We start from the raw sequence: 27,089 nt of genomic DNA, 5'->3' as shown, positions 1-27,089 counted from the left end.
GCAGGCATTTTGAAAATATATGTATTTTTTTTAAAGATTTTATTTATTTATTTGAGAGAGAAAATGAGAGAGAGAGAGAGAGAGAGCACATGAGAGGGGGGAGGGTCAGAGGGAGAAGCAGACTCCCTGCTGAGCAGGGAGCCCGATGCGAGACTTGATCCTGGGACTCCAGGATCATGACCTGAGCCGAAGGCAGTCACTTAACCAACTGAGCCACCCAGGCGCCCCGAAAATATATGTATTAACTGATTATTTCATGAGGCAGAATGGAGTCAGAGCACCAGATTCTATTCCTTACTCTGGTATCACTAATAATCTGATCCCAACTTCAGTTTCTTCAAAGGTCAGGCTCTTTGGCTTTGAAATGGAATCATTATACAGGCTGATCTGTAAGATTACTTATATTTCTAAAAGTTTATGCTGTTATGTATCAACTGAAGTTTAAATAACTACATTCAAATTTTGAAAGGCATGTATTTTCAAGTAAAAATACATAGAAAGTTAGGTTTGTAATGGTAAAAGCTGTCCTTTCATTAAGTTTTAAGAGATATCATTAAACTTTCTTGATTCACTATAGAACAGCAGCAACACACACCTGATAACATTGCTCCAGATGAAATTACAAAGTGATCAACACATGGCATTTCTAATAACTGTCCCTATGAGATATCACTTGCTATTTTCTTTTATCACTTCACAACATTTATTCAAACTACTATATTGACCTTCAGTTTCCATAAATAAACTTACATAAAAAGCTGGCTAACATACTTACTAAATAGGCTGTCACTAATAGTTAAAGCTCAGGAAAGAATTCATTCATAGGAATAATTTAAATATATTTAGATAAACATTTAAAGTTTCCATTCTGTTTTCTGTAAATATTCTAAGATTATCCCATAGTTCTGAGCTTCAAATCAGTACTGTCTCAGGGAGAATTAGTTTGGTAACTTAATAATGGAAATATATAGATCAGAGAAGAGTCTACTATCATTATTAAAAATAGAAACACTGTACAGGCCAGTACTTGCTAATGAAAATCACTGATATGATTCAATTACCAAGTACACTCCTTTGTAACACAATTAGCACATATTTTATCTTTGATTTAAAAGGAAAAATGATAACTCATCAGACATAAATAATTCTTTATACTTTCCACATTCCTATACTTTCTGTACAGTTACTACATTTGTGCAGTCAAAAAAGAAAAGACAAAGTTCTACCTCTAAATTGGCTTTCTAAAATTTCCCTATCACATACTAAAGTATGGTCATTGATAATTTGTATGATAGTATATCAAACTTTTCTGGAGCTCCCGAAAATTAATACCAAAACCTCACTGGTGAAACATAAACCATATAATCTCATTATTCACATTAAACAAAATGAATGACTAAATTTTTCCAAATTGATTCTGCTTTGTTGATACAGAAAAAAAAAACAGCTTTTTCCTTCATGCTAAATTACAAAATTAACCTAAAACATGTTACAAACATAGAAACATTAAAAGATACTAATTACACAAACTGGAATAAATCATCTGGCATTCTGTCATTTACTCCTGGTGACATAACAAATACCATTTGTTGTCTTATCATTCTGAATTATAAAATCTGAGATGAACCTTACAAAGACACATCATTTTTTTTTCACAACCATCCTGATTGATTGATTGAACTATACAGAAATTCAATTTGCATGATTTTTTACTATTTGGTGTAAAGTGTAGGGTGCCTGCACTTTCAGCTGTCAGAAGAAATTCACCCTATTCTGGAAGCACTTCAACTTCCAGTGACCTTTAAGTTTTACAGACACTCTAGGAGAGTCTTGAAATGTCACAAGAAAAGGCAAACCTGCCTTGCTTTTTTTCATGGATAAAGTTGCAGTTTAGTCTCGTTCTATCTTCCATTCCTAATCTGAAGAGCTGCAGGATCTCTAAAACATAGTTGCTTACTCAGAATTAACCTTACCTGCAGCAGAGAGCCAGACTAGCAGCCCCTCACCCTGTGATAAGATTGGGCTGGACCCAAGCGATGGAGGGAAAAGAGCCAACTCTGCCCACAGCACTACCTGTGGCTCCCAAAGAGGTGGTCGGGGGTAGGGGAAGCGAGGGTTGGGATGGTACAAGGGACTTCTTTATCCGGACCATATTTGGGGAATTGTTCTAGTGAGTGCGTCCCCTCGCTCTAAAGAGAAAGGGAGTCTCGGGGAACACTCTTCTACCTCGATCTCTCCATCCGGCCCTTCGCGCTCGGCCCTCAAGCCGGAGCCGGGGGGCAAGGCTGTGGAGAAGGAAGGCAGCTGGTCCCTAGGGCCCCCACGAGCAGCTACCGGCGGCCGCTGCGAGGCCTGGGCCATGCCCGCGGCCTCGGGGCTCCGACCCGGAGGGACGGTCGATGCCCCGCGCCCGCCCGCCCGGCAGGTACCCAGACCCGGCCCTTGACTCACCGCTCTCCACCTCGCTGCCTTTCTTGGCGGTCGCCGCGTTCCCCATGACTGGGGCGATGGAAAGAAGGGGTCAGGGAGGGGAAGGGGGGCCGGGGTCGTCCCCGCCGCTCCACAGGCTGAGGCAAGTCCCGCTTCTGCACCGATCAAAGCGGTGAGTGCTCCCGGCGTTGGCGCCCCGAGTCCGGGCGGGAAAACTGGGCCGGTTCGGAGGGCAGGGCTTCAGCCAACTCTTCAGCCCGGGAGGCAGCAGCTGTGGCAGCGGCAGCTGCGGCGGCGCCGGGCAGACACTCCCCTTTCCCCCGCCCCGCCCCCCTTGCTCCCCTCCCCTCCCAGGCCCCTGTCTTTATCCGCGGGCTGGCGCGCGCGCCGGAAGTGACGTATTGTCCGGGACGAGGGCGGCGGGGTGAGGGGGCCTGATCGGGGGCGGCTGATGGGGTAACCCTGACAGACACCTCCGCGGCCCGCTGAGCTGGAGTGTTGTCGCCAGGGATTGAGCTCGGATGCTCATCCCTGAGATACGGGAGGCGGCGTGAGAACCGTTAGCTTGGAGGAACCCGTCGTCTCTCAGCCTGGAGTCCCCCATGTCCTGGAGCGGGGCCGCGGGAAGCCCTGTAGGGGCTCGGATGCTTTCTTTGTGCACCGTATCCCGTCGGCTCCTCATTCAAAGGCTGCCTTCTCCAGACAGGCCGGGGAGAACCGCACGAGAGAGCACATGCGAGGGGAACCCCCCTAGTTCTTGCTTCTGGCGGGGGCAGACTGGTCAGCATGCGCCATGGAAACAGCCTCGTCCTTAATCTCGACTGTGGCTCGGAGCCTCTTTACTTCGAAGATTCAGGTATTCACTGAGCCCGTAACCACGTTGTCCTCCCTGTTCTCAGGCGTCAGTCACAAGTCCTTTGATGTTTCCAGTGCGGTTTTCATTCGCCGCGATTTTGTGGGGTCGCTCAAGTTTTTGTCAGACGTCCCAGGTGGAGATAAGGAAAATATTTCTGCACCATCTATTGATGCGAGGCATTGTATTTAGCAGCTTTCTGTGTAGATGTTAAAATAAATGCATTCCCAATTGATAATTGCGTTTTATTAATATACATAGAGCACTTATTAATATACTTAGAGCGCTTGAATTTTCAAATAGCTTTATTTATCGGGTGATTTATGTGGCAGTGTAATATTTTTTGTTGCATGTTCCTTTGAACTTTGTATTTGTTCCAAACCTAGTGCAGAAATCCTGTTACTTCCTGAGGGCGAGACCACATAAACTTATTTTGTGTCCCCAAGGCACCAGGCCTGGCACAGTAGGGCTTAAGGACACCTGCTGACTTGAAAGTAAGCTAAGGAAATTTTTCAGAATTTTTAAAAAAATATTTTTTATTACTGACAAAAATGGAGTGCTAACTGAAGAAGTTCCTCAGTAAACTCTTACCACTATTTCTTATTATCAGTTGTTAAATTAATGTAACAAATATTTATATTACATATACTGTATTCCAAATACTGTAAAAATATTAACAAATTGATCCTCAAAACCCTATGCGATAACGTAGCTTTACTATCATTATTTACTGTGCAAACTGAGGAACAGAGAAGTTAAGCAATTTACCGTCGGTTACACAGCTATCATCTGGTGGAAGAAGGATTTGAACCTAGGTGGCTGGGCTCCAAAGTCCATCCTTTTGTCTATAATGTTGATCAGAAACCTGTGGATGTTGCGGTAAATTGCTTTGTCATTTGAAATCCATTGATTTGAGATATAAGAGATTAAGAGATACAATTTACTTTTTGGGGAATTTCATTATACTGTAGTCCCCCCTTATCCAGTTTTGCTCTCCACAGTTTCAGTTATCCACCGTCAGGAAGCAGATGATTCTCCTTCTGACCTGTCAGAAGGTCAGTGGTAGCCTAACACCCAAGTTGTAGTCTATACGCCCCCACTTCACAGGGGGTCATCTCATCATGAAGGCATTTTATCATCTTACATCATCACAAGAAGGGTGAGTATAGAACAATAAGATCAGAGAGAGACCACATTCACATAACCTTATTACATTATATTGTTAAAATTATTCTATTATTAGTTATCATCAATCTCTTGCTGTGCCAAATTTATAAATTAAACTATATCATAGGTATGTGTGCATGCATAAGGAGAAACATTGTACATATGAGATTTGGTACTGTCTGTGGTTTTAGGCATCTACTGGGGTTCTAGGAATATATCTCCCACAGATAAGTAGGGAGGAACTACTGTATTATTTTGAGGGTTTCTATTAAATCCAACTAATATAAAAATAAGAGAGAAAAAAGGGTTTGGACTAGATAGGTTTTGTAACAATGTTGCAACAATGTCACATCTTTCCAGTCACATTTAGTTTTGTGTTGTGGATGTGACATTTGCCCTACATACATGGAAAATTTAATAAATAGCATTAAGCCACATATATACCAAATTAAAGACAACTTTTTGATATACTTTATTCTGGAGGGAATCTTTCTAGAATCCTGGAATATTCATACTGTCCTCATTGGGGTGAGTTTTTAAATGTGTGCCTTTTTAGAGACCAACTTTAATAATAAAAGAGTGTTATAGACATAATTGGTCCCTTTTTTTAACATGATTTTGAGTTCTAGGCCTCTAATAAGAGGGCAGCTGAGTAAGTCATTAATTTGCAGAGGAGACTGTTGACAACTATTACACAGTTACAAATATTATAACTACATTCTGGAAAATTAATAAGTAAAATATTCAGCTTTAGAAAATTTCAACCTTTCTCAATTTAACTTTATCATTGGTTAAGAAATTAAATTAATTATTAATAAAAAAATGATCAACAATTAGAAATATCTTCTTATTCTTTTTTCCTTATAATATTATTTGTTATATTAGCTTACACTGTTTCTCTGGTTCAAGGAAGATTATACTTTAAGAGTATAGTTTCATAGTTTTCAGTTAGTTAACATTAACAGCCATTTAGTTGTAATTATATACAAGTTGCCTTTTCATTATTAGAGAAGAGTTCTCTATAGGAAACCATTGTTTATGTAGCACATAGAAAACTATGTTTTAAGAATTTTTACATTCCAGAAGGGGCAGAAATGTCATTAACTGTTCAGTTATTCTTGAAATGATTAGCAGTAACATGGGGCAGTTGCTATCCTTTGCCACAAATGACTTTGCTATAAACTAAACAAATGCAAAGGTAGAACTATAACTTATTTCCATAGGAAAGCAGACACAGAAGGGGATCATACAGAGAAAAGACTTTGAGTCCTTTTCCATGTAATATTTTATCTAAGAATCTGCAACACTATGTAGCAGGGAAAATTATATTTCACTTTGGAAATAATTAATCTTACATTTTCTAGTACTTTGTAATCAAACATTTTCACTTTTTTTTTTTTTAAGGAATTAATTTTATTCAGGTAGTTGGATATGCATTTAAAAGAACCTGTTTCTTCGTATTGGGTTGAAATTTATTCCTTTTGACCAAAAGCCACTTCAAAACATCACAGATCTTTCCTTTTTTTCTCATCTCTTCTTCACATGTTGTTTTTTTTTATCTGATCCCCACAACAAACCTACATAAGCTAGACATATTAGCCCCCTTTTACAAATGAGTAAAACAAAAGTTCAAAGAAGTAACTTGGCCGAGATCACTCATATGGTAAGTGGCAGAACACTAGATTTTATGCACTTTTCTGCGAGGCAAATGTAATCTCAATCCTCATTAAGATTAGATTTTATTATCTCCAATTTACAGGTGAGAAAAATAAGGCCTAAGAACTAAGAGTCTTGGCCCTTTTCTTCCTAGAGGTATCTCTTCACTCAGGAATGAGAAAATGGCAAAAGCTTAGTAAATTGTTATTTCTGTTTATTTTGTAGTTTTATATTATCAACTTGATTTCCAAGACTTTCTAAAGCAAAACACTCTCAAAAATAAGGTATGTCAGAAATATTTGTTTTTCCTTTATAATCACCAGGATGGATAAGCTGAAGTTGATCATTGTTGGAGAATATGACCAGGTCATTTGTTTTTATATTGTATTTTACGTCAAATAAATGCAAGTAAAAATTTATTTAACCATCATAAGATAATTATTTTGAATGATAACTAGTAATCCACATAGTCTGATATTTCATTATTGTACAGTATTGTATGTTCTAAACCAAATGATACCACATTCAATATCAGGCAAAGGACAGAATAATACTTCTAAAATGAGGAAGTAATTTTATAGTTAATAAGTTACAAATATGTTATGATAATTGTTCAAATCATTGTAGTACAGTACGAAGTTTTCTTCTTGAGCAGAATTCTAATCCCTTTGTTCGATGACAAATTTATTATCTAAAGTTCAATATTCATCTTTCTGGGTATTTCTTTACAGATGAGGAGACTAAAATAGTTGACTGGTTAACCTGCTCAAAGTCAACAAAAATGAGCTAGTAACAGTAGAATTGTAGCTTATCTCTTGTGAGGACTAGAATACAAACTGAATGTGTTTTAAGAAAAAAAACATGGAGGGGAGAACAAAACCAACTTTTTTTCCTTTCTTAATATGTAATACACTATCTCAGAAAAGGTATGTTTGTTTTGGATATTCTGGTTTTACTAGTGTGTTTAGCAAAACTATGCCTAAATTTCTGCTATTACAGTTTTGTGCTATGCATTTTTGAACTATACCTATAGACCAAAAATAGCACCCAAATTTACAAAACATTTGTTTCTTTATGAAATCACAACTTTTACAATTTAAGCCCATCATTGACTAAGGTGAATCTGGCCCACTGAAATAAAACTATATTCATAGTACTGACAGTAACAAACCAGAGTGGTGTGTGATGAAGTAGAAAGGGTTTGAGTTTTGTATTCAGGAAAATCTGAATTCATGTTCTGTTACAGTCACCATATGTGACTTTCACATAAATTTCTAATTTCTCTTGGTCTTTGTTTCCCAAAGTGTGAAGTTACATGGATTAAATTAAATCATCTGTGAAAAGTACTAGGATAACTTTTGTCATATAATAAAGTCACTGTAACCCTGTGCCCACCCTGCAATAACATTCAATGTTTTCTTGTATTTATGTTTCAGCAATAATCATTCAGTGAGTTCCTACCATATGCAAAGCATGAGGAGGGTATAAAGATTAATAAAATCAAGTATTTGTGTAAGGCAAGATGAACGTGTAAATAATTACGGAAAATAAGATAACTTTGGAGTAATCAGAGCTTCTTCCAGATGTGCGTCTCTCCTGGTTTTGTGGCATTTCCTCACAGCATGGCCCCCAAATGCCAGTCTTCACTCCTGCCTCAAAGGAAGAAATGGCGACTGCCTCCTGCCCCCAAGCATGAGGAGATGTCGACCTCTCAGCACTTGCCATAAGGAGAAGAAGAACAGCAAGAAGCAATTGAACATATTGATGAAGTAGAAAATGAAATAGACTTAATGAACAAGCCGCTGAGGAGATTTTGAAAGTAGAAGAGAAATGTAACAAACTCCACCAACCATTTTTTCAGAAGAGGTTGGAATTAATTGCCAAAATCCCAAATTTTTTGGTAACATTTGTCAACCATCCACAAGTGTCTGCACTGCTTGGGGTATTAAATCAGGTTACAGAATAGATTTTTATTTTGATGAAAACCCTTACTTCGAAAATAAACTTCTCGCCAGAGAATTTCATCTGAATGAGAGTGGTTGATCCATCTTCAAAGTCCACTGAAATCAAATGAAAATCTGGAAAGGAGTTAACAAAACGTTCAAGTCAAATGCAGACTAAAACCAGCAGGAGAAGACCGCATGAGGAACCAGAGAGCTTCACCTGGTTCACTGACCATTCTGAGGCAGGTGCAGATGAGTTAGGAGAGGTCATCAAAGATGGTATTTGGCCAAATCCATTACAACTTGGTTCCTCATATGGATGATGAAGAAAGGGGAGGAAAGAAGATACTGATGATGATGAAGAAGAATGATTGGAAGATATTGATGAAGAATGAGATGAGGATGAGGGTGAGGAAGATGAAGATGATGATTAGGGGATGAAAGGAGGAGGATGAAAGAGAAGATGACTAATAGAACACTGATGGATTCCAACCCTCCTTTTTAAATTTTCTCCAATCCCTGGGAGCAAGTTGCAGTCTTTTTTTTTCCCCCCCTCTTGTGCTCATTGACCCTGTTTTTTGAAGTCTCTTTTCTCTCCCTTTTTACCATGATTCTCAACTTATTTGGGGGGAATAGTGGGAACGAATCTCTACCCCTTTCTGTTCCAAATTCATTTCTATCTCTTCCTGTCTCAACAAAAACTGTGGAATCAACACCACTGTGCTCTGCGGAAAAAAGAAAAACCTTCTGCTCCCTTAGCTCTGCTGGAAGCTGGAGGGTCCTAGGCCCCTGTGTAGTAGTGCATAGAATTCTAGCTTTTTTCCTCCTCTGTGTATTGGGCTCAGAGATTACACTGTGTCTCTGTGTGAATTTGTGCAGTTAAGTTTTACCAATATGTACCTGTCTACTTTCTCTTGTTTAAAAGAAAGAAAAGAAACTTTAAAAAATGGGGTTATCGAGGGTCAGCAAAGGGTGGGTTCGAGATGTTTGGGTGGGTTAAGTGGACATTCTGACAACATGGCTTCTCCTTTGGCATGTCTAATTGTGATGTTAAATGACATCCTTGCAGTTTAAGATGACACTTTTAAAATAAAACTCTCTCCTATGATGAGCCAAACAGGCTCTCTCTATGTGACAGATTTATATCCTTCCAGCTTAGCAACTTAAGGAACAATGAGTTCTCTTTCCCAATATCATATATTATAAATATTATAATTATGTTATATATTACATATAATTATACTAATATAACAGTGGGGTGCCTGGTGGCTCAGACTATTAAGCATCCAACTCTTAATTTCAGCTCAGATCATGATCTCAGGGTTGTGAGATCAAGCCCCACATTGGACTCCATGCTTAGTGTGGAGTCTGCTTGAGAATCTTTCTCTCCTTCTTCCTCTACCCCACCCCCCGCTTGTTCTCTGTCTCTCTAAAATTAATAAATAAAATCTTTATATATGTAACAGTATAATTATAATAAATATTACATTATAATTATACATACTGGTTCTGTATAATCACATGACCATTTCTGTGAAGGGAGGAGGCAGGGTACGTACCATGACTGACATGGAATGAGAGAAGTGCAGTTTTCTCATATAGGGTAGGTAAAAGCAACAGATACCCAATACGGTGAAAATCAGAAAGACTGTTCATAATCAATTTTCCATCCTGGGTGACTGGATAACAGAAGTCAGAAATGAAGAAGATAAACTAGTTTTTAAATTAATGAGAGGTATATGACTTGGGTCATTACTGAATTTGAGTTAAGAGTCAAAGCCACAGCTCTGAATGAAATCTCATTGAAAATGTAAAGAATAAAAAAGCATCTAAGAATGGACAATTATGGAACAGAAAAGAGGGGAGTTCTACAAGGAGCCTGGGGGCGCCTGGGTGGCTCAGTTGGTTAAGCGACTGCCTTCAGCTCAGGTCATGATCCTGGAGTCCCTGGATCGAGTCCCGCATCGGGCTCACTGCTCAGCAGGGAGTCTGCTTCTCCCTCTGACCCTCCCAACCCTCCCCCCTTTCATGCTCTCTCTCAGTCTCTCTCTCTCAAAAAAAATAAAAGGAGCCTGGTGCGGTAGGAGCCTGGAGTGGTCAGACAAGCTCAGAGAGAAACAGGAAATGTAGTCACAGAGGTCAAAAAGAATGAGAGGGTATCAATTTGATTGACTGCATGTTATAAGTTAACTAATATAAACAAAAGATTGGAAGAATATACAGATGCTTGTAGGAAGGAAAAGAAAGCTGAAGAATCAGGCTTGGCATCCTCAGGAGCCAGGCAGCTCCAAAGAATTGAAATAGTTGTTGCTGATTGACATTTTCCCTGTAATTGCCAGTGGAACAACAACAAAATACATATTGTCTTCAGTCTTGTTCTTTTCCCACAATTCAGTTTCTAATGAGAGAATTCAGTTGGCCTATCTTGGGTTAAGTTTTTGCTTCTTACCCAGGGTAAGGCAATCCTGGGACTCATCAGTGGGGAAGCAGAAATTTCCCAGTACCAAAAGGATGGACTAGAAGTTGAACATTCAGTAAAACAATGTCCATTACAGAGGATTTATTTAATGGTGTTAGTAAACACAAGTATTTCTCAGTGGTACTGTAAAGGACTACTCCTTCTCCCCCCCCCCCCAAAATGTGATGGACTTTATCATAAAATCATAGAAGTTTTTGGTTAAATATATGAGAAATACTCTGTTACCTGATGTGGTAGGCAGAATAATGCCCTCCCAAAGATGTCCAAGTCTTAATTACCAGAATCTGTGATTATGTTACCTCGATTGATAAAGGGAAATTAAGATTGCAGATGGAATTAAGGTTGCTAGTTAGCTGACATTAAAATAGGGGGATTATCCTGCACTATCCTTGTGGGCCCAATGTAGTCACAAGGGTCCTTAAAAGTGGAAGAGGGAAACAAGAGTTCAGAGTGATGTGATGTGAGATCTCTACATCATTGCTGACGTTAAAGATGGAGGAAGGGAGCCATGAGCCAAGCAATGTGGGCAGCCTCTAGAAGCTAGAAAGAACAAAGAAACAGATTATCTCCGAGGGTCTCCAGAAAGGAACACAAGAGTGCTGACACCTTGATTTTAACCCAATGAGATCCGGGTCTGATTCCTGACGTAGTGAAGTGTAAAGATAATAATTTTAAAAACCACCAAGTTAATGGTAATTTGTTTCAGCAGCAATAAAAAACAATACACCTCACCCTATTTTAAAAATAGAGTAAACAGAGAGTTAGGTTAAGGGATTTGCTAAATTGTCTGAGGCAAAACCAGGACTGAAACCCAGACTCTAGATTCTCAAGAAGTTCTCTACACTTCAGACAGGTATGTTAGAAATTCTTTACACTAAAAGTCATTATTTGGAAACACTGATGTCCTAGAAACAGGATAAAGAAGGAAAAGGCACTTCAATTTTCTTCTAAATTATTCTGGTTAAATAACTATTGAGTATCCAATTAAAGAGAATGAAGTTAAATATGAATTTTTAGTTTTTGTGATCTGGAAGTTGAAGGGGTTATTTGAATATGTGTGGGATGTGGCAGAACCATGGTAGAAAATATTTAAGGTGATTTTTCAATTTCTTTGTTTCTTTTCAATCTGGCAAGTACTTTTTTCTCAATATTCATTTCCAAATGTCTTGGTTTATATTATATACTACTTATAACCATAATTATTCTCTAGGAAGCTTATGAATCTTGCTACATAAAAGGTACTGAGTTTTTTCATGAATAACTGCAAGTTTAGGAGTGGCTAGAGAGAGCTGAATTGCTCAGTCTAATTAAGGGAGAATTCAAAATTCTAGGGTAATCCAAGACGTAGGGAGTGAGGAAGAGAGATGGGAAGGGAACAATTAGCAAGATGTCAGGAGTCTGGGGTTTTTATATGGAGTGGTGCAGACCATGGCAGCTGAAAGATCTAACGTGATTCCAAGTTGTGTCCTACATAGCACTTAAGGTAGTTCCCAGGTCTTCAACTACATTTTTGCTACATGCAACAGCTTTATATTTCTGGTTGCTCTGAAGGAAATGATGAAGTATAAAGGACCATTTTTCCCTTTGCCTTAAAATTATGACAAAGAAGTAAATAACCATAGGTAATATAGAACAAGGAACAAAAATTGCCCAGAAGCAGAAAATCAGAGCCAGAGGGGTCCATGAAAATATAAGCCCATCAGAAATGTGTATAAAATCATAAGGATACTGGATACTTAAATGCATGTAGGGGCACCTGGGTGGCTCAGTTGGTTGAGCATCCTACTCTTGATTTCAGCCCAGGTCATGACCTCAGGGTTGTGGGATTGAGCCCATGTCAGGCCCTACACTCAGTGGGGAGTCTGCTTGAGTTTCTCTCTCCCTCTCACTCCCCCTGCTCTCTCTCTCTCTCACTCTCTTTTTCTCTCAAATAAATATATCTCTAAAATAAAATGCATGTAATAGGGATTTGAATCAACTTTTTGTAGGGAGTTAAGAAGCTGGATTGACTACAGAATCACCACCACCACCACTACTACCAAGAGTTGTAATTGTAAATAAAAGTTTTCTATGTACCAGGCTCTGCACGATGAACCCAGATCAGTCTCTTTCCAGAACTTTTAATCAGTAAAACCAGCATTTCCAAAAGTCTAGTCTAGACCATCTGCATGAATATGATTGGGGAGTGCTTGTTTTTAAAATGCAGTTTCCTGGGTCCTATTCAAGTCTGTTACATCAGAATTTTTTGTATAAGTTCTAATTAATCTGCCTCTTAACAAAGTATGACCCTTACGTGTGAGTGTAATCCTTATATTTAAGTGTGATCCCTAAAGTTTGAGAACCACTACCCTATTGTGTTTCATTCAAAGCCAAATTAACAGTCCCAACACAAGGTTGGTCAGGCAACCCTTAAGAATACTTGGGATAGCACTGGATTTCCGGAATTGGTACTGAAAACTTACTTAGTATATTCATTCTTTGCTATCTACTTATATATGTGTACAGTATAGGAATCAGTAAGAAAAGAGTTGGAGGTGGAAAACTGTAACTCATTTAATTTCAAATAATTATCCAAGTTAACTACCCTGACTTACAGATAATACAGAGCTCCAAGTCTTTAGAATTCTTTTGTGTAAATAACTGCATTAACCTTGTAACCAGTCTCCTACCCTGTCTGTCATACTTCCTATTAAACATTCCAAAAAATGTGAAATAGAGCATACCTAACAAAGACTGTGCAAAATATAAATGTACAAATTCAATGGTAGTAATAAACCAAAATCCATGTATCCATATCGAGGCCAGAAACAGAATATTACTGTATCTCAGACGCATCCTATGAGACCTCATTCATTGTCCCTATCCAAAGATAAACCATACCTGAATTAATCATTCTCTTGCTTTCCTTAATATTTATTGTGGGACTTTTGTTTTTGTTTTTATTTTGCTACCTAAGCATATAGCTCTTAAAATACACTCTTCAGTTTTACCTGCTTTTGAAATTTATAAGAATTTTTAAGAATTCTTCTGTAACTTGCTTCTTTCACTCAACATTGTTTTTTAGTTATGTGGATGTATATACTATAGTTCATTCATTTTACATGTTTATGAGTATACTGTTGTATGAATATACCACAAGTTATATACCCTTTATACTGTTAATGGATATTGACACTGTTTATATAATTTTTTAAACAATGTTGCAATAAGTATTCTTGCTTATAAACACACATTCAACAATTTATTTAGGCATATATCTAATAGTGGAATTATGGATTGGTAGAATTTAAGTGTGTTCAATTTTCCTGGATATAGCAAACTGTTTTCAAAAGTGGTTATACCAATTCATATCCAATTTCTATTTTCCACATCCTCACATACACTTAATTTTGTCTTATTTTTCCATTTTAACCAATCTGGAAAGTGCTTTTAATTTCCATACTGAAGAAATTGAATACAATTTCATATGTTTGAGAGCCACTTTAGGCATCCTCATCTGTGAAATTTCTATTCATTACTTTAACCTGCTTTTCTTTTGAGTTGTTACCTATTTTCTTATTGATTTTTAGGGGATTTACTGAATCCCAATCCTTTGTAATCTATATTGTGGCAAATTATCTTCTCTTCATTCATGATTTGAATTTTTATTTTCTTTATGATATTTTTAATGTATTTAAATTTTTATCAGCTTTACTGAAGAAAAGTTGACATATAATAAACTACACACGTTTAAATATACAAAAAGCTCTTAAAAAATAAAATACACACGTAAACACCCATGAGGCCATCACCACAATCATGATATTGAACATATCCATCATCTTCAAAAGTTTCACCATGCCCCTTTGTAATCTTTCCTTCATACCTCTCCTTGCCCATCTATTTCCAGGCAATGACTTTTTTGCTTTCTGTCATTATAGATTAATTTGCATGTTGTAAAATTTTATATAATGTTCTCATGCAATATGTACACTTTTTGGCCTGAATTCTTTCACTTAGTGTAATAATTTTTAGATTAATCCATGTTGTTTCCTGTATCAACAGTTGATTTTTATTGCTGAGTAGTGTTCTATTTATGGCTGTGTTTATACCTATTGACCAATCTTTAGGTTGTTTCCAATTTTTGACTAATTCAATAAGGCTACTATGAATATTTGCTTACAGGTCTTCATATGGACATATACTTTCATTTATCTTGGGTAAATACATAGGAGTAGAATGGCTGGATTATATGGGACATACATGTTTAACTTTTAAAGAAACTGCCAAATTGTTTTCTTAAGATATTCTATCATTTTACATTCCCAACAGCATTGTACAAGGGTTTAAGTTCCTCCACATTAGCATTTTAGTAAGTCATTTCTTAATTTCAGACATTCTAACAAAGTACATTATCTTACTGTGGTTATAATTTACATTTATGTAATGACTGCTCCTACTGAGTACCTCTTCCTGTGCTTATTTGTCATCCATGTATCTTTTTGGCAAAATGTCTATTCAAACTTTTTACTGATTTGTTATTGGGTTTTTTCTCTTTCTTTATTATTGCATTTTTGAGAGTTCTTTATATATCTTGAATACAAGTCTTTAATCAGATATGTTTTTACAAATATATTCCTTCAGTTTGTAGTTTATCTTTTCATTTTATTAACAGTGTCTATCAAAGAAAATAAGTTATTAATTTTAATGAAGTCCAGCTTATCAATCTTTTTTTTTTGGATCATACTTTTGTGTCATACCTAACAAATTTTTGCCCTAACCCTGAGTCACAAATTCCAAGCTCTGCTGAATTCTACAGAACAGTTAAGAAAGAAAGAATACCAGTTCTGCAGAAAATTGAAGAGGAGGGAATACTTCTCAACTCACTTTATGGCTCCAGCATTACTCTGATACCAAAACCACACAAAGATACTGCAAGAAAAGAAAACTACAGAACAGTATCAATCATGAACATACATGTAAAAATTCTAAGTGAAATTTTAACAAATCAAATCTAACAATATATAGAAGGGATAATATATCATGGCCAAGTAGGGCTTATCCTAAAAATGTAAAGTTGTCTTAACATTTGAAAATCAATCAATGTAATTCACATTAACAGAGCAAAAAATTAAAAAAAAAAAACAACCCATATAATCATCTCAGTAGATGAAGAAAATCATTTGACAAAATCCAACTTCCATTCCTAATTTGGAAGAAAAAACAACCTCTCGGCAAACCAGGACAAGGAAATTTCTTCAAACAGATAAATGTCCTCTACAAAAGTCCTACTGCTAATATTCTCAGTGGTGAAAGATAAAATATTTTTTTCCTAAGGTTAGAAACATGATGTGGATGGCTGCTCTCACCACTTCTATTTAACATTTTACTAGAGGTTCTATCCAATGCAATTAGGCAAGAAAAATAATAAAATCCATCCAGATTGGTAAGGAAAAAGTAATATTTTATTTACAGAAGATTGTGTAGAAAATATGGTGGGATTTATAAAAAAGCTTTTAGACCTAATAAATGAGTTTAGCAAGGTTGCCTGATACTGGGTCATTATTTTAAAATCAATTGTATTTTTATATTTTAGTAATAAGCAATTAGAAATTGAAATTTTAAAAATAAAGTTTAAATATCATTAACAAATATGGAATGCTTAGGAATAAATTGACAAAAGATGTGCAAGACCTATAAACTGAAACCTATTAAACATTGCTGCAAGAGGTTAAAGAAGAACTAAATAAATGGAGAGAAACACCATGTTCATGGATCAGAAGGCTCTGTTTAAGATGTCAATTCCCCCAACATTCATCTGTCGATTCAGTACAATCCCAAGCAAAATTACAGCAGGTTTTTCCTATAAAATTGGCAAGCTGATTCTGAAATTCATATGGACTGCAAAAGACTTAGATTAGTTAAAACAACTTTGAAAAAGAACCAAGTTGGGAAACTTACACTACCTGACTTACAGATTTATTATAAAATTATAGAGTATTAGGGTTCTCCAGAGAAACAAAACTAATGGGACATAATAGAGATAAATATAAGAGGAGATTTAATATAGGAATTTGTTCACACGGTGCTGGAGGCTGAGAAGTCCCACAATAACTATTTGTAAGCCTGAGAACAAGGAAAGATGGCGGTATAATTCAGTCTGAGTGATGACATGAGAACCAAGGGAGCTGATGGTTTAACTCCAGTTTGAGACTGAAGGCCTGGGGGAGCAGGAGGGCAGCACAGCTGATGTAAGTCCTGGAGTACAAAGGCCCCACAATTGGGAACTCTTGTCATCTGTGGGCGGGAGAAAATGGATGTCCCAGCTCAAGAAAAGAGAATTCAACCTTCCTCTGCCTTTTTGTTCTGTCTGTGCCTTAACAGATTGGATAAAGCCCACCCACATTGTTGAGGGTAGATATTCTTTACTCAGTGTCCTGATTAAATGCTAATCTGTTCTAGCAGCACTCTCACAAACACACTCAGAAATTATTTCACCAGCTAGCTGGGAATCCCTTAGCCCAGTAAAGTTGAAACATGAAATTAAGCATATGTACAGTAAATCAACAGAATGTGCTGTTGGCATAAAGATAGACAAGAGATCAATGGAACAGAATAGAGAATCTAGAAATAGACCTATACATATATTTTCAATTGATCCTTGACAAAGATGTAATAAAGTTAAGTTACACATTCAGTGCAGAAAGATAGTCTTTAAACAAATAGTTCCACAACAATTAGATATCTATATTTAAAAAGTTTTGATCCATATGTCACACAATAAAGAAAAATTAACTAAAAAATATATATATATGTATATATATAAATGTAAAACCTAAAACTTCAGAGATTTTCTAGTTAGATTTTGCTATTAATTTCTAATAGCTGTTGCATAGTTGTTAAAGTACATTCTTTGCATTATTTCACTCTTTGAATTTGTGTATACTTACTTTATGGCCAGTTATATTGTCAAATTTTGTACATGCTACAAGTCTGCATGAAAAGAACTTTTCCGGTAATAAGTAAGACAATCTGTTCCATGGCAGTATGTCCTACTATCAGCCCTGAGCTGTTGAGCTCTCTCATTTGTAGATTCCTCGTTGCCTTAATGAAGAATGTGTCCGCTGGGTTCTTCCATGAAATAAAGCTGGGTGGTGGATTCTCTAGTCTCACATCAAATATCTATTCAAAATTTTAACATCTGGAGCTTTCTGAGTCTTTAATACTGTTCCAAAGCATTTCTATTATCCCCACCTCATTTATGTAGGCATCATCATGTTCAAGCTTCCAAATGCTGTCTGAAACCATATTAGGACTGGCTCCAGGAATCTTTGCCGGAATGTCAAATCACAAGTCATGGAGGATGTTCCCTATGTCAATAAAATTTTCCCTATCCAGTCTTATATTTCCTTACCTTCACTACCACCAGTCTACTCCCACAGGTATTCCTCTAGTTCCTGCAAGTACTTCTTAGCTGAAACTTGAAATTCCTTTCATGTATAGGGTGCAGTCAACTCTTGCTATTTGAGGTAGTTATTTTCTATAAAGTCACTGAGCCATTACTTGTAGGATAAATACATGGTTAGATTTCTGCTAGTCTGGAGTCACAACACTTTACTCAACTGATCAATACACACCTTGCTATATGTATGTTTCTGTTTTAAAACACCTTATTTAATATGTAATAAGGATTGTGATGCCTGGGTGGCTCAGTCAGTTATGTGTTTGCCTTTGGCTCAGGTCATGATCCCAGGGTCCTGGGATCAAGCCCTGCGTCAGGCTCTCTGCTCAGTGGGGAGCCTGCTTCTCCATCTCCCTCTGCCTGCCTCTCTGCCTTGTGCTCTCTCTCTATGTCAAATAAATAAATAAATAAAATCTTTAAAAAATATGTAATATCGATTCGTTATCATTGAACTCACAGCCAGTAGCACTATAAATCATGACTAAATGAAGCTAATCTAACAAATATATTTACTCTGTAAGGCATCATAGCTTTCTTGCACTTGGAAACACTAGGCAGCATTTCAAAACTAAAAATCACCAACAAGAAACACAAAAATGTGGAAAACATGATACTAAATAGACTGGGAAAAGGACACTTGTTTAACAGTATGAGACCTGAAACAAACATGGTCTTGTTTGACTTCAGCTGGGTGCGTGTGCAACAAGCAGCTCAGATTTTTTTGCAGCTATGCACATGATGACAAATGACCATGAAAGTGCTGTGAGTATTGATTTTGGGTTACAAATAAATTTTAGTGAGTAGGCAAATTCACAAATATGGAGTTCGTGAATAGTCACAATCAACTGTATTTTCTCCTCAAGCAGAGACAACATTTTTCTGCTCAAGGAGAAGGTAGATCTTGATGCTGACACACATTATCTTTGAGGCACATGTCTCAGATGAGGGTCTTGCGAGATTTTTAGCTAAAGGGAGACTGCTCTCTTCTAACAAGGGGTAGGGGTCTGTTCTGCCATTCTGAGTATTCTGGTGGTATTAGTTTCAGCTTGCCAATGAGTTTTAGGATCCCATCCTTTTCCTATCAAGGCCCTGTTGATATTGGAGACCTGGATAGGCTGGGCATTCCATATTTATCATAGCACTGATACTCTTATAAACAAACAGATCTTGAGTCTAATTTTCGCAGAGCTTGGAGTAGGTAAGGATCACCTTAAACAATACCATTAAGTCACTAATGTATGAATTAATAGTTGGATGACCTGAGCTTGTCTTTTTCTTCTTCAGGCTTCTAAAAGAGTTAGCAAGAGCCTACAGCAGCTCCACAATTCTTATAATTACCATTGTTCCCATACTTTTCAAATGTCATAGCCATCCTGTAATCTAGTGCTTTATTTTTTACCTTCATCCATCCCAATCCCAATCCATCACCACAAAAAAGAATAGCCAGCAAAATTCTGAAAACAAAAAGCAGAAAGAGAGAGCTAGCTTTATTTATCAGATGTTAAAATACATTTTAAAGCCAAGGTGAATGACATCAGCATTATGGTGACATAAGACCACCACGGTTGTTTCTGTCCTCTCCCTCACAATGAAGGGAACAGCATCAGTTCCCTTTGACCTGCATCATGGCCATTTGTTGGGTTATTTAATTTGTCAGTTTTAGGGCAGTGGCGTAATTTGAGCTTTAGAAAATGTTGATACCACTTAAAATCATTTTCTCCTTTATCTCCCTTAATGAGGTTTCCTGATATCCCATCCTCGTCCCTTCATTTGGGAAGTGTGTTGGATTGGAGAATGGAATTGGTAGAAAATTTGAAGTCCTTATTATTTCAGAGTGCAGAGCTGGTGACAACTTCTGAGGTTCTGCTTAGGTCATGCTTGACCCTATGGAGTGGGGGGTACAATGAGGACAGTAAAATCTGAGAGCCTGGTAGCCCTCCCCCTGTAATGCTGTTAATAAGTGGTGAAGGGGAGTCTCTTTAGCTCTCAGTGGGGGGATTGGGGGGGGCGGAGAATGTTTTCCTAAGCGCAAGGAAGCTGTGATGTATCTTATAGAAAAATATGTGTGTTAGATAAGCTTCATTCAGGCATGGGTTATAGTGTTATTTGCTGTGGGTTTAATGCGTTATTCCCCCTTCCCCAACAACAAATATTCAGCACCCATCCATGAATAAAAGTGACTTTGTGGGAGCTGTGTGATCTAACACCACAGCTGTGGGCCAAGGGCACCAGGAGGAGTCTCACCCACCCATGCATCAGGTAATATAGGCAGATGGACCTTGATCCTGGCTAGAGATAGTGAAATGATGCATTAAGTAGCTCCAGCCCTTCTTGACCCCAAACCAAGAGCCCCTGGAGAACACAATCTTAGACAATCACCTTTGGATGAGAGAGCCTTTGCTGAAGTCTAGGTTTCCAGAGGAGAAGATCTAGCACTCTGTTAGAGAAGAGGAATGTGAGTTTTGAGTTTAGATGCACTGGAGTGAAAAAGAGGAACAGTTTGATTTTACCCAAATAACTCCTCCCCCAAAATGGCAGAGTTTAGGGCTAAGAGAGCTTTTCCTGGGCCCATGATTTCTCCTGTGGGGGAAAGGGAGAGTGTAAGTGAGCACCCAGCTTCCAGCTGTGTGAATGCTGCCAAAGAAACTCATTTCTCTCCTTCCCCATTTAGAGAACTAAGTGGAGAGCTCCATGACTGGAGGGTGGGAAAAGTCTGGGGAAGGGATACATATGATCCAGAGGGCATTAAAGGGACAATGGGTCCTATTAACTGCATTATGAACTCCATCAAGAAGCCTACTCATAAAGTGCTGAGAAAACCCTATCTGTGGATACCCCCAATTGGTCCATGGGCAAACCCAGCACCTAGTGTGTCACCCACACAGCCTCTCCACTCTGGCCAACACCCTGTGCATGGTTCTGAAGATGGTGGGCAAAAGCAAGCTTTAGAGGATGGCTAGTGAGCACGCACAGAAAGCAGGCCTAAATCTGCAGGCCAGCAAGAAACCACAAACTTGAGATGTGGCACCACCTTTGGGAAAACAAGAGGCTGCTAGCACTAAGCCTGGTGTGTTGCAGGATTGAGAGAAGGCATACAAGCTTAAGAATTCTACCACAAGAGGGAGCAAGATGCATGGAGCAGATGTATTAATAGGTTTGAGAAAACCTCAATCTCTAGCAAGGCTAATGGAAGTTACTTCTCACCTGAAGGCATTTAGTAAAGACTGGAGGAGCTGATACCATTTCAAATGAGAAGACAGCAACACAAAACTCAAAGGAACATAAAAAAAAAAAAAATCAAGAAACCTTGACACCACTGAAGGATCATAATAATCTTCCAGTAACTAAACCCAAAGACATGCAGATCCATGATTTACCCAATAAAGAATTCAAATTAGCTTTTTAAAGGGAACTCAATGAGCTACAAGAAAACACAGAAAAATACTTCAGTGAAATCAGGAAAACAATAAATGAACAAAATTAGAAGTTTAATGAATAGACATAAATCATAAAACAGAACCAAACAGAAATTCTGGAGGTGAAGAATTCAATGAATGACATGAAAAATGCAATAGAGAGCACCAATAGCAGACTTGATCAAGCAGAAGAATCAGTGAAATTGAAGACAAGAATTTTGAAGTTATCCAAACAGAGGAAGACAAAGAAAAAAGAATGAGGAAGAATAAAGAAAGCCTACCTGAACTACAGGGTACCATCAAAAGGACCAATTTGCAAATCACTGAAGTTCCAGAAGGAGAAGAGAAGAAGGGGGAAGAAAGCTTATTTAAGGAAATAATGGCTGAGAACTTCCCAAATCTAGATAGAAATTAGATATCCAAATTCATGAAGTTTATAGGTCACTCAACAATATCAACTTAAAGAAACTCTCTCCAAAACACATTATTAAAAAACTGTCAAAAATCAAGGACAAAAAGAGAACCTTAAAAGCAGCTAGTGGGGGGAAAGCTTATAACTTACAAAGGAGTCCCCACAAGGCTATCAGTGAATTTCTCAGCAGAAAACTTGCAGGCCAGGAGAGAGTGGGATAATATATTCAAAGTGCTGAAAGGGAAAAAAAAAAAAAAAAACAAAACTGTCAACCAAGAATACTTTACCTGGCAAAGCTATCCTTCAGAAATGAAGGAGAGATAAAGACTTTCCCAGACAAACAAAACCTGTAGGAATTCACTACCACTAAACTTATCTCCTATGAGAAATGCTAAAAGGAGTTCTTCAAGCTGAAAAGAAAGGATGCTAGTTAGTACATATGAAAATATATAAAACAGTGATAAAGTTATATAGGTATATATATATATAGTCAAATTCAGAATACTCAAACACTGTAATATGGTGGTATGTTAACTCCACCAGTAGAGGGCTAAAGGGCAAAAGTATTAAAAAATAATTATGGATACAATAATTTGTTAATGAATACAGAATATAAGAAGAGGTAAATTGTGACATCAGAAACAAAAAAGAGGGAGTAGAGTTTTTGTATGTAATCAAGGTTAAATAGTTATCAATGTACAACAGACATACCTATAAGATGTTTTATGTAAGCCTCATGCTAACTGCAAAGCAAAAACCTATAGTAAATTCACAAAGATAAAGAGAAGAGAATCAGAGCATACTACTATGGAAAAATCATCAAATCACAAAGGAAAGCAGCAAGAGAAAAAGAAAACAATAAAGGAACTACACAACAACCAAAAAAACAATAGGATAGCATTAGTAAGTCCTTACCTATCAATAATTACTTCATATGTAAATGTGTTGAGTTCTCCAATGGAAATATATACAGTGGCTGAATGGAAAAGCAAAACAAAACAATATCCAACTATATGCTTCCTACAAGACTCATTCCAGCTTTAAGGACACACATAGGCTCAAAGCGAAGGGATTATAAAAGATGGACCATACAAATGGAAAAAAAAAGAACACAGGGGAAACTATATTTTTATTAGAAAAAAACAGACTTTAAGCTAAAAATGGTAACTAGAGACAAAGGTCATTATATAATGATAAAGGGGTCAATTTATCAAAAAGGTATAACAATCCTAAATATATATGTACCCAACATCAGGACACCTAAATATATTAAGTAAATACTAACCTGAAGGGAGAAATAAACAACAATATTATAATAGTAGGGGATTTCAATACCCCATTTTTAACAATGGATAAATCATTTAGACAGAAAATCAACAAGGAAATGTTGGAGTTGAACCAGGTATTAGACCAAATGGACCTAACAGACATTTATAGAACATTCCATCCAACAGCAGCAGAATATACATTCTTCTTAAGCACATATGGAACAGTATCCAGGATAGATGATTCATCACAAAAGAAGTCTTAGCAAATTTAAGAAGAGTGATCCATATCAAGTATCTTTTCTGATTATAATGGTATAAAACTAGAAGTCAATAATAGGATTTGCTGATGTATTGGTTGTGTGATGTTAGAGGAGGAATGGAAGACATATAATTTTTTAGCCAGAATAATTCAAAGAATGAAATTTGACATTCATTAAGGTAAGAGAAATGAGGGGAAGCAGGTTTGGGGCTTGAGAGTGGAAATCAAGAGTTTGGTTTTAAACCCATTCAAATTTAGAGATGACCATTAGACCTTCAAGTATCAATGTCAATGTCAAAGAGACAACCAGATATATGAATCTGGAGCTCAGGTGAGAAGTTAGAGATATAATTGCCCCTTATGTACAAGTTTCTTAGGAGACTTTATCATTATACCCAAGAACCTGGCATAAGTTCCCTGAACCACTTGTCTAGAAGACATTTAAAGTGACATTTCAGGGAAGACTACATCCAAAATTAGTGTCTCACTCTGTCACCAGACCAAAGTCAACTCCTTTCACTCTGTCTCTCTCTTTGTCCCTCCCCTCCTTTTTCCCCTCCCCTCCCCTCTCCTTCCCTCTCCTCCCCTCTATTCTCCTCTGTCCTCTCTTTTCTATTCTCTGTTCTCTCTTACTTTCTTCCTTCACCATCTGCTATACTGCTTAGGAGATTAAAGAAGGTTTGGGTCCTGCTTCCTGACTGCTCAAGAGGAGGCAACCACTGGCCCTAATGGCTGAAGTCCTGCCTTTCCCATTGACCAATACTTCCTCAAAGGGGCCTGGATCAGGACTAGCATGACACTACCAAGTAGAATAGGGACAAGAAAAGGCAAACAGTAAATTTTTTAGAGCAATATAAACCCATCAGAGACCTACCTAACCTCTGATATATATATGTTATTTGTCCAGTGAAACTACTAGGAATAAATTCTCATGCTAGTAGTATTCCACTGATTTCTCTTTTAATACTTTTATTATGATTCAGTTAAAACTTCATTTTGATAAGTAACAGAATGTTAGTAGATATTATTATTAAGAAATAACCTGTCATAAGAAAATTGATATTACAATTAACTACAAATTTGCTTTTCATTTCCAGTAAGGTTGCTTAAGCAATCTTTCCTTATGGTCTGAATCATTGGCTAGATCAAATTCTTATTTATCACTTTAGCTCAGAATTTAAATCACTTTTTTCAAAAATGTCTTATTTTACTTAAGCCAGGCCACTACAGTAAAGACAAGAGATGTATAAGCATATTATATCACTCCCTTGCTTAATTACCTCTAGTCATCTCTCACTGATGATAAAATAAACTCCAAACTCCATAGCCTCATTTCAGCTGCAGAGGAATGTTAGAGTCTTTGTTGCTCCACAAAGAAGGAGATTCAAGAATGATGTTCTGAAATGGCTGGGGACATGATTAGATAAGAGGGTTTAGGAGGGTACTTTCAGTAGGTGAACAACATGAAAGAACATTCATAAGCAGACCTATCTGGGACTGGAGTACAGAACATGAGCTAGAATATAGAAGAAAATAAGTTGTGTGGGTTTAAATTCTAGGGGGCCTATAAGGCTTTTATTAGAAATTTTAATTGGATTGGACTAGTATTTGGAGACCATTTTATAGCATCTGAAAACAGGAATATGATAGTAAAATTTTTCCTTTAGGAATATGATTCATACTATAATTTGCAAGTTAGATTGGTCCAGAGAGTGTACTGTCTTTGAGGTTTCCAATTTAGTAAAGTAAATCAGAAAGAAACATTTGTAGTTGATTTAATTGCATTTACCTAATTCTTTTTATTAATATTGCAGTTCTGATGAAAGTAAGAAGCCTCATACTCTCAGTGAGGGAACACACAGAATATGATAGTGAACAACCAGTATAATGTCTTTCCTGGACCTATGCCCTGGTGTCCTTCTTAAACAACATTTCTTTGAAGCTTAAAAATAAGAATAAAGATCAATTTTTCACCCTCAAGGGGTGTGTGTGTGTGTGTATGTGTGTGTGTGTGTGTGTGACTAAATTTTGAAGACAATTACAAGGTCAAGAAAGTGTTTGGGTCTTTTTGGCTTTAGTTAGCCTAGATACTAGGTAAACGTAACTAGGACAAGATGCATTTTAAGCTCTCATTGCAGTATTACGTTGGCTAACTTATGACAACTTGCATACTCTCAAAGCCTTTGATATAATGATGAAAAATAGTTTCTGAATGGAAATAAAAATTTTATATTCTTTGGGCTTAACAAGATCAAGAATTCTCTTCAATTAAAGACATACAATATTTAGAAGGAAGAAGCCAGAGGGGGAGTTTTGTAATTCCCTTGGGATTCTAGGTCTAATTTATGAATTCTAAGCTCATTTTTTTCTAGTTTCAGAAAAATAAATTGATGGAGCCAATAAATAACATATCATTTATCTTGTTATTCTAAAAATATCAAAATATTCAGTTTATATCTTTAGAAAATAAAAGTGACCCAAATAATTGGGGAAAAGTAGGAAAATAATTTCTAAGCTTTAAATAAGAGGATCTGAATAAATCTAAAATTCCTGATTTTTCTCTTGAAATATCAAAGCAAGGAAAAGTGTGACTACACCAACATACCTGGAATATCCTAATTCAATTAAAGGAAAGCATTCTGTCTTTAGAAAGGGCATCTTTAAAAAAGGCATTATGTATAATTTTCTAAATACAGAATCAGTGACTGTGTAAAACAGTTTCTGAAATAAATAGAATGAAGTCTGACTCATGCATTTTTTATTCAGGTATCCTCTTAAGATGATATTTTACTACAACTACATTTCTGGGGTTATAGACAGATGATGATGGGGTAGCACATGGGCCATGACCTAAAAAGACTTAATAGTATCTGGAAGGCTAGATTAAGTATTCCGTAAAAGTAAGTCTTTAAAAGTACACAATCATGGGCCATGTCTAGTTCTGGAAATTTCAGAAGTTACCCCAGTCTACTAAAAGGAGAACACGAAGAGAAAAATGTGTAAAGAGTAGAGCATAGGTACAGAGCTGGAACTCTGGAGACAAAGATGTAAGCACTGCTTTCAAGGCCAGTCCTTGTGCAGTATTAGGTGCTCTATATTTCTATTCCATCAACTTTCTAACCCTCATTTACCTCATCAGCAAAAATTAGAGAAACTAGTGTCTACTTTATGGTATTGCTGTGAAGATTAAAATGGGTTAAATCATGTAAAGTACTTAGCATAGCATATGATGCAAAGTAAATGCTAAATAAAAATGTTGGTTACCTCTTGCCGGCATTGTTGCCACAGCTTCTGTATCAGCAGGGTTCATTCAGAGAAGAAACACAGCTATAAGCTATATAGAATAAGGGATTTATTTTATGGGATAAACTTTACACAGATGTAGAAGAAGCTAGTCAAGAAGTCTATGTCAGACTCTATGGCCTTTGCATCTGGTGGGGAGCCTAACGTCTCTAGAGGTTAGCTGGGCTGGCAGTTCAAGAGAGCCAGATGAGAACTGGGGGAGAGCAAGGGCAGACTAGATCTTGCAATGATAAATGGAACTGGAAACTGGATTCCATGAGGACAACCTGAACCTCAATGGTGTGAGGGACCTGCTGGAGAAGCTGGTATTCTTTTTTTTTTTTTTTTAATTTTATTATGTTATGTTAATCACCATACATTACATCATTAGTTTTTGATGTAGTGTTCCATGATTCATTGGTTGCGTACAACACCCAGTGCTCCATGCAGTACGTGCCCTCCTTAATACCCATCACCAGGCTA

At 37.1% G+C, this 27,089-nt stretch overlaps 1 protein-coding gene and 1 pseudogene across 2 annotated transcripts in view; one reads left to right on the top strand and one right to left on the bottom strand.

Annotated features, from left to right (window-relative positions):
* The window catches only part of PRKACB (protein kinase cAMP-activated catalytic subunit beta), a 120,727-nt gene extending 118,039 nt beyond the window's left edge, over positions 1-2,688 (bottom strand). Inside the window, exon 1 of the mRNA XM_006736935.3 lies at positions 2,452-2,688. Within this exon, the coding sequence (XP_006736998.1) occupies positions 2,452-2,497 (46 nt within the window). The 5' untranslated portion in view covers positions 2,498-2,688. The remainder of the gene's footprint in view (positions 1-2,451) is intronic.
* Positions 2,689-2,904: 216 nt separating this feature from the next.
* LOC102728934 (protein SET-like) lies at positions 2,905-15,162 on the top strand (annotated as a pseudogene). Its single transcript, XR_014144927.1, has 3 exons — positions 2,905-3,286; positions 6,332-6,390; positions 7,543-15,162. The product of XR_014144927.1 is annotated as a protein SET-like (transcript).
* The last annotated feature ends 11,927 nt before the right edge of the window (positions 15,163-27,089 follow it).

This window comes from Leptonychotes weddellii, chromosome 4 (genome assembly GCF_054177405.1).
Source record: "Leptonychotes weddellii isolate Sample4059 chromosome 4, ASM5417740v2, whole genome shotgun sequence".
NCBI classification, from domain to species: Eukaryota; Metazoa; Chordata; class Mammalia; order Carnivora; family Phocidae; genus Leptonychotes; species Leptonychotes weddellii.
Note: the sequence above shows the minus strand (reverse complement) of the source record. Positions and strands in the feature narration are given on the sequence as shown.